General features: G+C 38.5%; 1 protein-coding gene across 1 annotated transcript in view; it reads right to left on the bottom strand.

Annotated features, from left to right (window-relative positions):
• The window catches only part of PCGF6 (polycomb group ring finger 6), a 318,754-nt gene extending 305,184 nt beyond the window's left edge, over positions 1-13,570 (bottom strand). The window contains exon 1 of the mRNA XM_053692452.1: positions 13,291-13,570. Within this exon, the coding sequence (XP_053548427.1) occupies positions 13,291-13,503 (213 nt within the window). The 5' untranslated portion in view covers positions 13,504-13,570. The remainder of the gene's footprint in view (positions 1-13,290) is intronic.
• Positions 13,571-17,605: the final 4,035 nt, after the last annotated feature.

Raw genomic sequence — 17,605 nt, 5'->3', positions numbered from 1 at the left:
CTGTAAAATAAATCCTAACCTAAGTTACAAATACACCTACACTATCAATAAATTTAATAAACTACTAACATCTATCTAAAAATACAATTAAATTAACTAAACTAAATTACAAAAAAAAAAAAACACTAAATTACAAAAAATAAAAAAAAGATTACAAGATATTTAAGCTAATTACACTTATTCTAAGCCCCCTAATAAAATAATAAACCCCCAAAATAAAAAAAATTCCCTGCCCTATTCTAAATTCAACAAATTTCAAAGCTCTTTACCTTACCAGCCCTTAAAAGGGCCTTTTGTGGGGCATGCCCCAAAGAATTCAGCTCTTTTGCATACAAGAAATACAATACCCCCCCCCATTACAACCCACCACCCACATACCCCTATTCTAAACCCACCCAAACCCCCCTTAAAAAAGCCTAACACTACCCCCCTGAAGATCTCCCTACCTTGTCTTCACCACACCGGGCCGAACTCCTGATCCGATCCGGGCGATGTCTTCCTCCAAGCGGCAAAGAAGAATTCTTCCTCCGGCGACGTCTTCCTCCAAGCGGCAGCAAAGTCTTCATTCTTCCGGCGGCATCTTCAATCTTCTTTCTTCGCTCCGCCGCCGCGGAGCATCCATCCCGGCCGACTGCTGAACTTGGAATGATGTACCTTTAAATGACGTCATCCAAGATGGCGTCCGCCGAATTCCGATTGGCTGATAATTAACAATTTACCTGTAAAATAAATATTAACCCTAACATAGCTACAATGTAATTATTAATTATATTGTAGCTATCTTAGGGTTTATTTTATAGGTAAGTATTTAGATTTAAATAGGAACATTTTAGTTTATAAATGAATTAGATTAATTTAATATAAATTTAGTTAGGGTTAGATAGAGTTAATATAGTTAATATAAATACTATAGTAACTATATTAACCCTAATATAATTAGGGTTAATATAGTTAATATATATAATGTAATACCTATATTAACTATAATATACTTAGGGTTAATATAGATAATATAGCTGGCGGCGGGGTAGGTAGATTAAATTAGGGGTTAATCATTTTAATAGAGATGGCGGCGGTGTAAGGGGCTTACATTAGGGGTTAATCATTTTTATATAGGTGGCGGCGGTGTAAGGGGTCAGATTAGGGGATAGATAAGGTAGATGGCGGCGGTTTTAGAGGCTCACAGTAGGGGGTTAGTTTATGTAGATGGCGGCGGGGTCCGGGAGCGGCGGTTTAGGGGGTAATAACTTTATTAGGGATTTCGGGGGGGGGGGGATCGCGGTTGACAGGTAGATAGACATTGCGCATGCGTTAGGTTTATTTTCTAGTTAGTTTAGGGAGTTACGGGGCTCCAATAGTCAGCGTAAGGCTTCTTACGGCTGCTTTTTGTGGCGAGGTGAAAATGGAATAAGTTTTCTCCATTTTCGCCACGTAAGTCCTTACGCTGCATATTGGATACCAAACTGCGCGGGTTTGGTATACCTGCCTATGGCCCAAAAAACTGCGGGCGACGGCAGAAATATACGCGCGTAACTTCTAGGTTACGCCGTATATGTGATACCAAATCCGCGCAAATATTGGCGTTGCCGGCTTTTGCGGGCGACGCTTTATATCGGATCGACCCCAAGATTGGCGAACGGAAAACACAGGATTGAAAAAAAAAAAAAAAGTCTAAGTGTTGGGGGCTGCCGGAGCGTGCGATATAACAGGAGATGTTTAAAATAAAATACAGAAGGAAGCTTGCAAATGTAGATTTTTCATAAATTAAACTAATATTTTTTGATTTTACATCAGATGGTAAAGAGTACTCCTTGTGAATTTACCATCACTTTAAGACTCCACGGAGAAGAAATAGGCCTAATAACAGGTTTAATCTGTATTAAAGCCTGAAAAAAAAACAACGAACATCAGGAAGGTTAGCAATCTTCCTATGAAATAATACAGAAAGAGCAAAGATTTGTCCTTTCAAAGAACTGGCAGATAAACCTTTATCTAAACCGTCCTGCAAGAATTGAAGAATCCTAGGAATTCTAAAAGAATGCCAGGAATAATCATGGTTGATACGCCATGAAATATAAGTTTTCCAAAAATTGTGGTACATTTTCCAAGAAACAGGCTTGGAGAGTTTGAATCAGAATGTTAATTACAGAGTCAAAGAATCCTTTATAACTGCAAACTAAGCATTCAATTTCCATGCCATCAAGTTTAGACTTTAGATCTGGATAGAAAAAGGGACCTGAAGACAGAAGGTCTGGCCTTAGAGAAAGAGGCCATGGCAGGCAACTGGACATTCGGACCAGGTCTGCATACCAAATCCTATGGGGACACGCAGGGGGTATTTGGATTACAAATTACTGTTCCAACTGTACCTTGAAAATCATTCTGGAGAGTAGGAAATATAAAAAACAAAAAGACCAAAAGACCTACCTGAGGATCCCTGGACCTCACAAGGTACCTGGGAAGTTTGTTGTTCACAACGAGAGGCCATCAGATCTATCTCTGGTATGCCCCAGTTTTGTTTGTTTTTTACAATAGAATACATCTTGGTGGAGTGCCCACTCTCCTGGATGTAGGGAATGACGACTGAGGTAGGCTGCCTCTCAGTTGTCTACACCTAGGAAATCATGGGGCAAGAATTGATTTCCTATATACAGATTGACAATGGCACTATAAAGACAAGCTCCTCTGTCCCTTACTTCATAATTCTCAAGAGTGTGTAACTCAAATGTAATTTATTTAGTAGAGAAGTAGTGCTAGCATCATGTGTTAACATGCAAAAACAGGGTTTGGAAAGAGATTCCAAGAGAAAGAAAAGGCTCTATCAGCACTCTATGCCCAGACTAGTCTTAGAGTCAGGATAAAATAAAATATAACCTTTTTTATTTTTCTCTTAAAAGATAGGTGACAAAATTAATATATATCATGAGCAGTTGTTGTTGGTCTTGAGATATAAATGTGTCCCTGGATTAATTGCTATCAGGCCTATATCATATTCGTTTTACATCAGGCATCACATGTAATTAAAAATTTGTAAAAAATCTTATCACTATTATCACTGTGTATGGACTCTATGCAACTGGTGCATTTGAATGAGGTTGTGAGCAGGGCGTCTGTTCCTAATATAAAGTGGATAAATGTTGATGTGGTCTCACATATGTATTGGTACATGAATTGTGTGCATGTCTTATAGGCCTGTCAAAAATAATCGTTTTGACGATGCATCGCGATGCGGCATGAAACGATTCTGCATCGATGCGCTGAGACGCGATAATCGATTAACGTTACCCACGTGACCAGCCTCCAGGAAACGTAAAAGAAAGTGCGCGAAAGTGCGCGGTACATCGTTTTGACGTCACTGACGTCACGTCACCCAATAAAGCAACATGGGCGCTCATGGGCGGTCTCTTGAAGTGCCGAAGTTACGCAGTAGGAGCAAAGCAGCAAAGCAGGAGTTTGTTGCCTGAGATTGATGATGGTACACGGCGGTATACTACAGCTACACGGCGGGCTCATTTTTATTTTGTGGGAGACAGAGGAGGAGACCTATGGTGAGAATTAGACTAACTAACTGTTTGTTTAGTTAATAGTTACCAAAACGTTGTACATTTTGCCAATGCCATGCCATAATTGCCATTGCCATGCCTGCCTATTGCCTCAACTGCCTACTACTTGCCAATAGGTAAGAGCAAATCAATAAGGGGTACACAATCACATTTATTACACAATAAGGGGTAACAATTAAATACTTGCCTTATTTACTTAACGTAGTATGCTGAGCTGACTGAGGCTCAGGCTGCTGCATAATTAATTGCTGCATTATTGAATAATATTGCATATATAAAAAATGTATTATAAATAAATATAGTATACTATTATTGTCTAATAATGTCTCTATTAGTCTAATCTGTATCTATTATCTACATGTTTTTCACATGGATGGATGGCCTGGTCTGAAGTTCTAATATTTTAATAATATATTAATTCAAGAAAGTGCATGCAATTTTAAACAACTTTCCCTATTATATAATTTGCTTATCCTTTGTTGAAATGCATAGCCTCCTCCTTGTGCACAAAGTATTATATACTTAGTAAGTAATGTGTGTGCTGTGCAATGCATTGCTAATATGTCATCAACAAACGATATCTGAGAAGTATGAAGCAAATTAAATAATAGAAGAGTTAGTTATGATGTTTATTTAAAATTGTATTCTCTATCTGAATCATGAAAGTAAATGTTTGGGTTTTTGCACCTTTAAGTGTGTAATATATTACAGTAACTGTGTCAGTGAGTGAGTGATGTCCCCTGCAATTATCACAATGCAATTTGTTTTAAAATTTATGTTCGCAAAATGTATGGCATTGGCAAAGTAGTTGAAGTTACTAGTACTTGTTGATTTTACATTTGCGGCTTGACATTTTGACAACTGGAACTTAGTGTATTTTCTTTTTTTTTTTTAACACTGACAGAGTTTGACGTTGACAACAACATCATCCGTCACATATGTACATGTCATGCTAAAATGACAGAGGGAGACAAAAAAGATAGAGAGATAAAAAATGCACCTAGCATTTTAAAAGCAAGCATCTGGGCACATTTTGGATTTTATGAACATACTGGAAAGCACGAATTGGACAAGACACACGCGGTTTGTAAAGCCTGTCACACAAAAATTAAATACCTAGGGAATACTACTAACTTGAGAAATCACGTTAGACGTTTTCACTCTGAGATGCTAACCCCTGCCGCTGTCGCCAGTGCCACTGCCAAGGAAATAACAAGACTAGCTGAAGCTCATCAGCCAAGAATTGATGCAATGCTGTCAACTTTGCCACCCAACTCTGAAAAAGGGAAGAGAATAACCAAAGCTGTGGCAACTTTCATAGCGAAGGACCTACGGCCTTACTCTGTTGTGGAAAACCTTGGGTTTCGCAACCTGTTGAAGACACTAGAGCCACGTTATAAGATCCCGTCACGCAATCACTTAACAGAAAACGTTATACCTGCACTCTACCAAGAAACAAAAGCTCAGGTAATTGCATCAATGAGCCAAGCCAGTCGAGTCGCACTAACGTGTGATTCATGGACTTCAGTCACGACGGAGTCTTATGTAACAGTAACTGCACATTACATTAGCAAGGACTGGAAGATCTTGTCGCATGTGCTGCAAACGAGAGCAGTTTATGAGTCTCACACGGGTTCTCATCTGGCGGAGCTACTGTCTCGTGTCGTGGAAGAATGGCAGCTGTCCGATAAATCTGTAGTGCTTGTGACCGACAATGCTTCGAACATGATTGTTGCTGCTCAAGTTGGAAAATTCCCTCATGTAAAATGCTTCGCCCATACACTGAATCTCGCATCCCAGCGGGCGCTGAAAGTGGCCACGCTCTCCAGGCTTTTAGGCAGAGTGCGACGAATATCAACATTTTTTCACCGCAGCACTACAGCAAACCACTGTCTGAAAGAAAAACAGAAATGTCTTGGCCTGAAGAATCATAAGCTAATAACTGATGTGACAACAAGGTGGAACAGCTCATATGACATGGTCGAGAGGTTCCTAGAACAGCAACCTGCAATCTGTGCCACATTGTTGTCTCCAGAAGTCAGAAAAAGTGAGTCAGATCTCTGCACTCTCAACGAAACAGATGTGTCAAATGCAGAGGATGCTGTGAGTGCATTAAAGCCAATGAAAGATGCAACCACACTGATGTCAGAAGAGCGCAATCCAACTGTTTCTCTCATTGCCCCTCTAAATGCACAACTGCTCCAGAACATGACAGACACCATGGGAGACACACCCATGATCCATGAGATCAAGAATGCCATCAAAACAGATCTCCTGAAGAGGTACAGCAGTGAGGCAGAGAAGAAGATACTTTATACAGCCTCTGCCCTGGATCCTCGTTTTAAGGGACTGCCTTTTATTCTCACAGAGGAGGAGAGATTGGAGATATACAGAGGAGTGACTGAGGAGGCTGCATCCTTGGAGGTAATTTTAATTGCATCATGTTTCTTGAATAGATGTGAGCTGTTGTATGCATTTATTTATGCATTACTGTCTCTCTGAGCACACACATAGCATTAGCTGGCTGGCTGCTCGAGGTAATAATGAATGCTATTTTTTCTATTCTTTTGTTCAAACAAAGATTGAGTGTACTAGTACAGTTACATCTAGGAGGACAAACGTGGATGAAGTGCCACTGCCTGAGGGAAAAGAAACTCTGGAAGAAGAATCAGCCATCGAGGAGGATAACCCTTCTCCTCCCAAAAGAAAGTCCACATCGCTTCTCATGACTTTGCTGGGACAGTCTTTCACTGACACTGAAGGTACAATAGAACCCAAGACCCCCTATGCCAAGGCTGAAGAGGAAATAGAGAAATATTGTAAAGCCCCATCTCTGCCTCTCACTGAAGACCCTTTGAAATGGTGGCATGTACATGAGGTCATATTTCCCCTCCTCTCTCATTTGTCAAAGCGATACTTGTGTATCCCAGGTACAAGCGTGTCTGCAGAGCGGGTTTTCTCCACTGCAGGAGATGTGGTAACGGCTAAAAGAAGCACCCTCAAACCAGAGCATGTGGATCAACTAGTGTTCTTACAGAAAAACCTACATATTCCATAATTCTGAGTAGTGATTCAGGTTTATAATATTAATATTTAATGTTTTTTGGCACATCCAGAAGAAAGTGCTGTGTGCCCCACTGCCCAGTGCAGACTACTGTTAAGTTATTTTATATTTGTTACTGTTATATAGCTTATAGCTTTTTGAAAAATGAAGCTTAAAACCTTGAGTAAATCTTTGTTGGATCACAAAATATACTAGTACACTACACGACACGACCGACCACGTCACTCTGTCACAGTCACACACACACACACACAATACAAAAGAAACAACACACAACTGCACACACCTCATGTGTGCGTGTCAGTCAGTGTCACCCTTCACCATGATTCACTCTTTTTATGATGTGTGTTTTTTTTGGTATTGTTTGACTGTGTGTGACTGTGACTGTGTGTGTGTTGTGTAACAATATATTTGTGATCCCATAAAGATATTGATAATCAAAGTTAGTAAATCTAGTAGTTCAATGCTACTTCTTGTATAATGTCTATTACTACTTCTAGTGTTACTGTGATGTTTGCCAATCAGGAAGTGCTCTGTTTTGTAGATGTTGTGCTATTGTTACAGCACACCCCTGTATTGTTTGCAATGCAGTGAGTGCATAGTGCACACTGCATAAGGGATTATTAATATTATTCATTCACACTAAAAAATTGTCTATTTTAAATAGACCCTTTAAGAAAGATATCATATGTTTTTGTTTATGATCCCAATCCCAAATGCCATCCCACCCACTCCCAGGCAGATCTGTAGGGGTTAACCGAATATAACCAACCAGTTAACAATAACAATGTGTGTACTGCAGTGTCTAACTGTCTCTTTATGAGTGTGTGAGTGTGTCTGTGAGTGAGTGCCAGTTTGAAAAGTTTGTATGTATCTCATTCTCTATGAGTGTGTGTGAGATGAGTGTATTAACTGCCTTTGAATTTTTTTGTTTGTATGTGATTGTGTGTCTGTCCCAGTGTCACTGTCTAAGTGTCTATGAGTGTGAGTGTGACTGTGGCTGACTGTGGTGCCATTGAATGTTTTTGTTTGTGTGTGTGTCCCACTGTGTCTCTAGTGTCTGAGTGTCTAGTGAGTGTGACTGTCTAACTGTCTATGAGTGCACTATGCAGAGAGTGAGACTGAAGCCAAACCCCACTATAGGGGAAGGAAAAGCCTTGAGTAAACCTTGAGTAAATCTTTATTGGATCACAAATATACTGTACACTACAGACAGTACAGCACACACACAGTGCCACACACAACAGCACAATACAAAAATAAAGCACACACACCTCAGGTGAGTGGCGTGCCACCCTTTCTTCACCATGATTTACTCCTTGATGTCTGTGTCCTTTTTTATGTATTGTTTGTTTGTGTGTGACTGCTGTGTACTGTTCAGTGACAGACTCAGTCACTATTCAGTTGTGTGTAGTACTGCTTTAACAGTAACTAATAACTAACTAATTATATTTGTGATCCCATAAAGATAATATAATCATCAAGAAGAAACTGTAGTTATAGTAGTTCAGTTCAATGCTACTTGTTTTAAATGTCTCTCTCTCAGTCTCTAGTACTATTGTAAGTCTGTAACTGTGTAAACTAATTGTATATGTCACAATCACATGTGTGTTGTGTGCACACTCTGTGCTGTGTGTTGTGTTCCAGATTCTTCACGTGATGTTTGTTTGCCACAAATTGACAGTCATGAAGGCACAGTGGACTGCACCTGTAATTTTGTACCTATAAGGGATTTATGTTTTGTTTTCTGAGGACAATTTTCACACAAATAAGGTATTATGGTGGTAACTTAAGCTTAACCTATCTATTTGGGTTTTAATTTAATGTCTATTATATTATTATTACTAAGTAAGTAAAGAAATTAAATTAAAACCAACATAGATAGGTTAGACATTTATTTGTTGTTCATGTTTCTTTACAAGTGTATAGTGTACTACTTACTAATATATAATATATACATTTAAATATTTTCTTTTACTGAAGAAGTACACTGTGAGCACTGCACTTTTTACACTACGTACTCTGTAACTACAGTTTGATGCCATAATATTGTTTCCAAACCAATACAACAATTGCCATTTAGTATTTACTGTTCTATAAACTGTTGTTGTCTGCTGTGTTCAGACTTTGCCACAGGAAGAGTGTCCTTTTTTGAGCTAATAAAATAAAAAAAGAGTTTATTTCAATACTTTGACTTCATGAATTTTTTTTTCTGAAAAATTTAAAAATTGGGCAGAAATAGTGCAGTAATCGTGATGCATCGCGATGCATCGTAGAATCGAATCGTATCGAATCGTTACGATGATAATCGTAATCGAATCGAGAGACAGGTGAAGATGCGCAGCTCTAATGTCTTAACTTCGTTTGAGTACCTATAATGTGTGATTAAGCAACATTAGTTTCAAAATGGTATGTTGAGTTGCAATAATCTCGTTGGCAACACTATGTCTACATTTGCAACTTGTAACTATATCAATTGAGATATGTGGTGAGTTGTATGTAGCTTGCATTCATTGTTCTTCTATACTCAAAGCTATTTTGGATCTTTACTAGAGGCTTGCCTATTAGTGAATGGACCTTTCCAATATTGCTTTGTGTTCGCAGTAAATACAAATTTCATTACTTGAAGCTTATCTATTAGTAAAGGGACCTTTCCACTATTACTTGGATAAATATAATTGTTTTAAATCACATATCTATCATATTTGACTTTTTGTGAGAATAATACACTGTTGGCGGTATAAAGCAGTGTGATTTAAACACCCTGATCTGCAGTGAGATATTAGCAGATTCATATGTTGCAATTTATTCATGTGCTTGTGTTAGCGATTATTCATGTGTTATGCGATTATCCTCATAACTGTAACAAACCACAACTATGCGCTGCAGTTATAGCAAGTGTTTTGTGTGTTTAAATTGGTTAACATTTGGTTAGCATATAATATCTACAGCCCTGCGCTACAATTATAGCAATTGCTATGTATGTTTTAACTATTTAATATTCAGTTAGCATATAATAACCACCACAACACTTTCCAATATTACTTGTTGCTTAAAGTAAATATAATTGTTTTTGAATCACGTCTTTTATCATACGTGATCTCTTATGTGAATGGTCCACTAATAATGGTGTAAAACAGTGTAATTCAAACGCCTTTATCTGCTGTTCGATATTGGCAGACTCATTTGTCGCAATTGTACATGTGCTTACATTAGTGATTATTCATATACTCTGTGATTCCTACCATAACATTAATGAACCACAACTATGCGCTACAGTTGTAGCAATTGTTATTTGTATTTTAACTAGCTGCTATTCGGGTTAGCATATGATATCCACAGCTATGAGCTACATTTATAGCGATTGTTATATATGTTTCCACTAGTTAATATTCGGTTAGCATCTAATAGCCACCACAATAGTATTCATGAGTTTAAGTAACGTCTGCAACCAGCCTAAATTGAATTAACATCTAGTGACTGTTATTGTCACATTGACATTGAGTCCACTCACAAAGGATCAGTCAGCTAACAGTAGTCTAATTGTACTCCTTAAAGCGATAACGCTACAACAACAATGCTCTGATATAAGTGTTTAAAATTACACAAATAGGGACCCCATTGTCCAACACAAACCCCTTGACGCGTTTCCCCTGTAAAGGCTATATCAAAGAATTAAGGCTTTATCAAAGAATTGATTTCTGCCAAAGAGAGGATTTGAGATACTTCTATCATGGCTAGGGAACTGCAAGTTCCCCCTTGATGATTGACATAAACTACTGCCGTAACACTGTCTGTCTGAAAATGGAGATAAGGCTCCCTTTTCAATAGAGGTGAAGCCTGAAGAGTGCATGGAGTTCCAAAACATTGATTGGTAACCTCGCTTCCCGAGGATTCCAAACTCCTTGTGCTGTCAGGGACCCAGAGACAGTTCCTTAAATTGAAAGACTTGCATATGTGGTGATCACAGACCAGGTAGAACGAGCAAAAGAATCCCCCTGAATAATAGACTGGTGATTCAGCCACCAAGTCAGGAAATAATATCGAGTATAATACCTTGCACCATTGGCACAGCATAAAAATCTGAAGAGGTCTCATATGAAAACAAGCAAATGGAATTGCGTCGGAATCTGCAATCATGAGGCCTAGTACTTTCATACACAGAGCCACTGAAGGGAATAAGGGAAACTGATGGTTCAGACATGCTGGTAGCATTTTTTTCTCTCTCTGTTCTGTCAGTGAAAGAGTCATGGACACTGAATCTTTCTGGAAACCTAAGAAGGTAACCTTTGTCTGAGAAATCAAGGATCTCTTTGGTAAATTGATCCTCCAACCATGTCTATGAAGAAACAAAAAAAAAAAAAAAAAGTTGTTTTGTGTGACATTCTGCTAAATGAAAAGATTGAGCTAGTACCAAGATATCATCCAGGAAAGGAAATACTGCAATACCCTGAGCTCTGATCACAGATAAGAGGGCACTTAGAACCTTGGTAAATAGTATTGGAGCTGTAGCTAGACCAAATGGAAGTGCAACAAACTGATAATGCTTTTCAAATAAAGAAAAGCTCAGGAAATGGTAATGTTCTGGGTGAATTGGGATGTGAAGGCAAGCATCCTGTAAATATATTGTGGACATAAAGTGACCTTGTTGAATAAAATGGTAGAATAGTCTTTATAGTTTCCATCTTGAAAGTTGGTATTCTTTACAAATTTGTTTAGTTTTCAGATCCAAAATTGGTCCAAAAGTCTTCCTTCTTTGGTACAATGAAGAGATTTTAATAAAATACCACCCCTGTTCCTGCAAAGTAACTGGAAAACTTACTACCATATCTTCCAGATCTGAGACAGATCGAAGAAAATCTTGAGGCTTTTATTGGATGTTTTGGAATATGGGTTAGAAAAAAAAACTTCCATCTGTTCACGCACGCTAGTTAGTTTTACGTGTGCATACGATGATGCGCTATTAGAATTTGTAAAATGTTGGCGCCAAAAATGATGCGCGTCTGATCTATTAGTAAGTGTGTGGTGTTATGGCACGCAAACCTAATAAACATGAGTGTTGTTACAAAAGGTTCCTGTGTCAAAATTGACGATTATATGAAGCGTCAGATTTAATACGAGTATTGAAAATTATTCTGCTCAAGAAAAACAAGCAGGTGGAATATTAAGTATCTGTCCCAGGGCCATAAATTCACGCATAGTTAAACTTTTAAACATTCAAAATTGCCCATAAACATAGCTGTGTCTATTTAAAAATACAAAAAAATACTTACCTATAGACACTCGTCCACTTAGTAACAGATGGCCAAACCAGTACTGTAACATATCAGCAGAGGTATTGGGGTAGGAGTATCATAGGACAGTACTTCATTCACATCCCTCTGACAAGCAATGTACTCTGAGGGGAACTGGGCTTCAATATGCTCTGAAGCGCTTTTCACTGAAGAAATCAAGCACATCATCATGCTTCAACCACCTCCAACAGAGGCAAAGTTTAAACTGAGGTAGGAGTGAGGTGGGAGGGGTTTTATAGGCTTTTGAGGTTTGGTAAACTTTGCCTCCTCCATACGTAACAGCTTGTGGATTCTCGCCACCTATATGAAAGAAACTGGAGCATAGGATACAAGGAAGACCATAATAAGTATAGGATTATAATTTAAAATGTTAGAAAAAGAAATTTAGAGCTTTGCATTAATATATATTTACTACTGAGATGTTAGGATTGTGTTTAATATACCATCACTTTAAGTTCTGTTAAATCATCTTTTTAACCACTAGTTATTTTGAACTTCAAAAACCTAATTTTCACATTGGTCTTTGAGGTACTATATATTATGATACAATCTTGTTCACTAGTTTTGGTGAGGCGTGGTCTGTAAAGATGCAGGGAGCCAATTGGCTCCTTGCACATGCGCTAGGATTTAGACTTTGAGCAACAGTATAATTCTTCTAATGCTATGGGCAATATTTATTAAGAGGTGATTGCCCTGATTGGTTGCAGACTCGCTCATTTGAACCTGCAACTGATATTTATAAAGCAGCAGTTTAAATTGCTGCTTCATAAACCCTCTCCGCCAAACTGGAGTTGGTGGATGGAAATCACTCTGGATTCATTTGCCCGGTTTGATTAACAAACCCTATTCTTGCGCAAATGGTTGCATGAGGGTAGGGGTCAGTATTGCACGAGTGTACCCTTGTGCAATAATAGCTATGGGTACCACATTTGCAGCACAATTTGCGATAAGACCTGAATCCTGGCCGCTCACAAATTGATAAGTCTTGCCCTATGTTTACTGACAATTCCACAGGTTTTTAGACCTTGTCTGGACAAGTATAGCAGTGGATATGGTCAGGCCCATGTGATGTAAGTGCACATCCTATTCCAGTGAATTGGTCAAGCACTAACACTTAAAAATTTCATTTTTAACTTTATCCTACTTCCTATTCATACTGGAAGGGTTGTCTGTCTCCACCAATATGCTAGAAAACTGTGCATATGAACAATACATGTCAAACAGTCCTCAAACAAATTAGAAGACTATTTTTCTGAACCAGTCACGCAGAACTTAAAACTTAAACCTCCCATTATAAGTCCAGTTTGTCTTTGTTTTTGTGTTCCAGAAATGATACCGCCACTTGCTCATGTGTAATTTTCCCTCTCACCTTCTCTACAGTCTCTTCAACAGACTCATCTTCTAAGGACTCCCCCTCAATATTCACATCTTCCCCTTCGTCCTCCAACACTTCATTCCCGCTGGACATTTCATCTTTATCGTCAAATAAGGAAGTGGTAACTTTAGGAACGGATAAAGCCGGAGAAATCACCAGTTCCAGCTCCTCCTCCGAATGTACCGACTCGCCGAACTCCACATCCATTCAGCCGTCACCTGGCGCCACACGCTTGCCTCGCGGTAAAGACGGAACTTGGGATTTTACTCAAGAGTATTCCGCGCAGGCGCGAAGCGAGGGAAATTGGGAAATGTAGTTTGTTGTCTATAAATGTTATGGCAGCGGTGTTCTGGGAAAACGGCGAACTTGTGACGGTATTCCCAAAATGGCTGTTTTTTTTATTACTCATACTTACTGACTAAATCAATGTTCTTTATATTTTATTACATTTTGTTTTAGGTAACTTATAGAACATTATTTTATATTTTGGAAAGAGCAGAATCAAGTACAGTCTTTTATATTCTAAACATATCATAAACTACTACTCCTTCCCTTATTGTATTGAATTTTGTGTCCCCAGCGTCCAGCGGCAAAGTCATTCAAAATGAAGCATATTAGCAAACACGTATGAAACCCTGAACTACAGGTACACGCTATTCAAACTAAACATCAAATAATATGTAGTGACATCCATAACAATTCCCAAGAATGTGTATTGTTGCAGCAAACAATCAGTAAATGTAATATTTTCACAACTCCAGCTGCTTTATTGCCTATAATTTTCCAATATAATAACTACTGGAAAAGCACATGGCAAGTAAAAGTTTCATAAAACGAACACTGCCACATACATAGTTGCCAACATTTGAAAAAAAATTCCAGGGACACTTAGCAGCTATCAATTACCTGCATGAAAATTTTTACCGCACCCCCTGCCCTAAATATATATATATATATAAACACTATATATAGTTTATAAATCAATAAAAAAAAATGCACATGAAATTATCACATCTAGGCAAGTATCCCCACTTGCTTTTACCCATTAAAACTCCATATGCACTGTTACCAATGCACAAGAGGATTCTGGGTAACATATGCAACTCTCAGATTTTTTGCTTCATACTGTGTTAAAGGGACACTGAACCCAATTTTTTTCTTTTGTAATTCAGAAAGAGCATGCAATTTTAAGCAATTTTCTAATTTACTCCTAATATCTATTTTTCTTCGTTCTCTTGCTATCATTATTTGAAAAAGAAGGCATCTAAGCTTTTTTTTTTTTTGGTTCAGTACTCTGGACAGCACTTTTTTATTGGTGGATGAATTTATCCACCAATCAGCAAGGACAACCCAGGTTGTTTACCAAAAATGGGCCGGCTAAACTTACATTCTTGCATTTCAAATAAAGATACCAAGAGAATGAAGAAAATTTGATAATAGGAGTAAATTAGAAAGTTGCTTAAAATTTCATGCTCAATCTGAATCACGAAAGAAAATTTTTGGGTACAGTGTCCCTTTAACACACAGTGATTCCCTAATAGGGAGATTGCAGCAAATACAGAAAATACAGTAATTTCTGTACAGTATTTGCTGCAATCTCCCTATTAGGAAATCGCTGTGTGTTAACACAGTATGAAGCAAAAAAATCTGAGATGTTGCATATCTAATTTGCATATATTACCCAGAATCCTCTTGTGCATTGGAAACAGTGTATATGGACTTTTAATGGATAAAAGCAAGCGGGGATACTTGCCTAGATGTGCTTATTTCCTGTGCAACAAATTTTATTGATTTTCTTTTGAGACATGGAGGATTTTAATTTCAGACTTTTATCTCCACCATAAATTTAATGAATATATATATATATATATATATATATATATATATATACACACACACAGACACAGTAATATTATAGAGAGGGTCCCTCTGCCTCACTCACAGAGCCCGTCCCCAGTAACTTAGATATTAATATATATTTAATATTATAGAGAGGTTCCCTCTGCCTTACACAGATAGCTTCTCACCTGTACCTTATATATAGATATATATTATAGAGAGGTTCGCGCTATTACCAAAAAATGACTGCATGGCTCAGCTGTTTCCAAGACAACAAGGAAGCATCTTCCTTACATTTATTAAAGCTGGGATGCAGTGAGCTGTATTCAGATTAGATTACAAAGCAGCTTTGCAGTAGTTTGTATAATTGTTCTTAGTAGTATATGCATTGAGTGTGCTACAAATCAATAATTACGTATATTTTCACTTCTTTTTTTTTAGAAAATCAGGTAAAGATTTTTTTAACCCCCTATGTACAGCTGTCCTACCCAGTACGTTGGCTATATGTTGTGCTTTAACAGCATGAGTCTCACTGACAGCAGCAACACCATGGTATTGTGCACACCTCAGGGAATGTAGCATATATAAATAGCCCTGTCATGCTGCTGTCAGTGAGACTGCACTGTTAAAGCTCTTGAAGACCCTTGCGACAGGGTACATAGCTGTCGTTAAGGAGCTAATATTTGCTTTAAGAAGCAGGATTTTAAAACTGCAAAGGTGCTTATGTTGGAAAGCGTGTGCAATATTCATTTTTTATTTGCAAAGAAGGATTTTTTATCATTGTAATGCTTAGTTTAGATTTTTTTTTTAATGTGAAAGACCCAATTTTAGGTAATACAAAAGAAAGCAAATGTAGTTAAATATAGGTAGCTAACATATTATGTGGGAAAGGGATCATAAGAATTATCATGGTTTTACATAATGATAAAAACTAGTAGGTAATGAAGATGGAGTAACAATAAATGAGGGCAAGAACATGGGGAATGGGAAGGGTGAGTGGGGAAAGAAAGCGATACCTAAAATCCACAGAATTATACACTGCTCCAGTAGAGAGCCAACTGCACTAAACAAAAGCAAAGTAATATATTCTAGCTCAGTTCGACAGCTGTTAAGTCTAGCGGTTGTCACTTCCACTAACACAAATATAATATATTAATAAACTATTTAGCTACAAGAACATCCTTGGAATCAGACTCACCTTCTGCAGAAACTCTATCACTTTGGACATATAATCCTCCTTACATTTATAAGGTTGAAAGGGAAATTCCACGGTCAGCCCTGACACCTGTATCTGCGGCATTGATCTTCTCACCAGGAATCCTCAGTTGCCTAGTAAGTTCAATAAACTATTCTAAGTTGTTTATCTTAACAAACAAGCATCACCGCTATCGTTCAGCTCAGATACCACATTATGACCTTGTTGAGATCGTCTGTTATCCCCAGGAATAAGCCACATATCCTAAGCTCTCAACACCATTTCGTTCACTTCCTGGTGTCTTGTCGGTACAGGCCTATGACCTACTCCGTTACATTATTATTATTATCGGTTATTTGTAGAGCGCCAACAGATTCCGCAGCGCTATAAATAAATGCGGAGTACAACAAAACAATTATAGGGATCAAATGGGTAGAGAGCCCTGCCAAGAGTTGCACTGTTGTAGTCAGCTCTTAAGAAGGTGATCTACAAACAGCTGGACTCTTAGGCTTACATGCTGAGGGGGTTCAGGGGATAGCAATGGAGGAGAGGAACTGGTATAAAGAAAGGTAAGCGTAGGTTGTATGCATCCCTGAACAGTAGAGTCTTTAGGGAGCACTCGAAGCTTTTAAAACTAGAAGAGAGTCTTGTGGAGCGAGTCAGAGAGTTCCACAAGATGGGAGCCAGTCTGGAGAAGTCCTGTAAACGGGCGTGTGATGAGGTGACAAGAGAGGAGGAGAGTAGAAGGTCGTGAGCAGAGTGAAGGGGACGGGAGGGAGAGTGTTTGGAGACAAGGTCTGAGATATAGGGGGGAGCAGTGCAGTTGAGGGCTTTGTATGTCAGAATGAGAACTTTGTGTTTGATCCTAGAGGCAAGAGGAAGCCAGTGAAGGGATTGGCAAAGAGGTGCAGCAGATGAAGAGCAACGTGTAAGGAAGATGAGTCTGGCAGAGGCATTCATTATGGATTGTAAAGGAGCTAGGCGGCAGGTGGGGAGACCAGAAAGGACAGAGTTGCAGTAATCGAGGCGGGAAAGAATGAGAGAGTGGATTAAAATCTTAGTTGTGTCTTGTGTAAGGAAGTGTCTAATTTTAGAAATGTTTTAAGGTGGAAGTGGCAGGCTTTAGCCAATGCCTGAGTGTGAGGAGTGAAAGAAAGATCTGAGTCAAATGTGACCCCGAGACATCGGGCATGCGGGGTAGGGGTAATGATGGAGTTGTCGACAGTTAGAGAGAGATTGGGGGTGGAGAGTTTAGAAGAAGGGGGGAAAATAAGG

This window comes from Bombina bombina, chromosome 9 (assembly GCF_027579735.1).
Source record: "Bombina bombina isolate aBomBom1 chromosome 9, aBomBom1.pri, whole genome shotgun sequence".
Classification (NCBI taxonomy): Eukaryota; Metazoa; Chordata; class Amphibia; order Anura; family Bombinatoridae; genus Bombina; species Bombina bombina.
The sequence above is the reverse complement of the archived record's forward strand: the minus strand, read 5'-3'. Positions and strand labels throughout refer to the sequence as shown.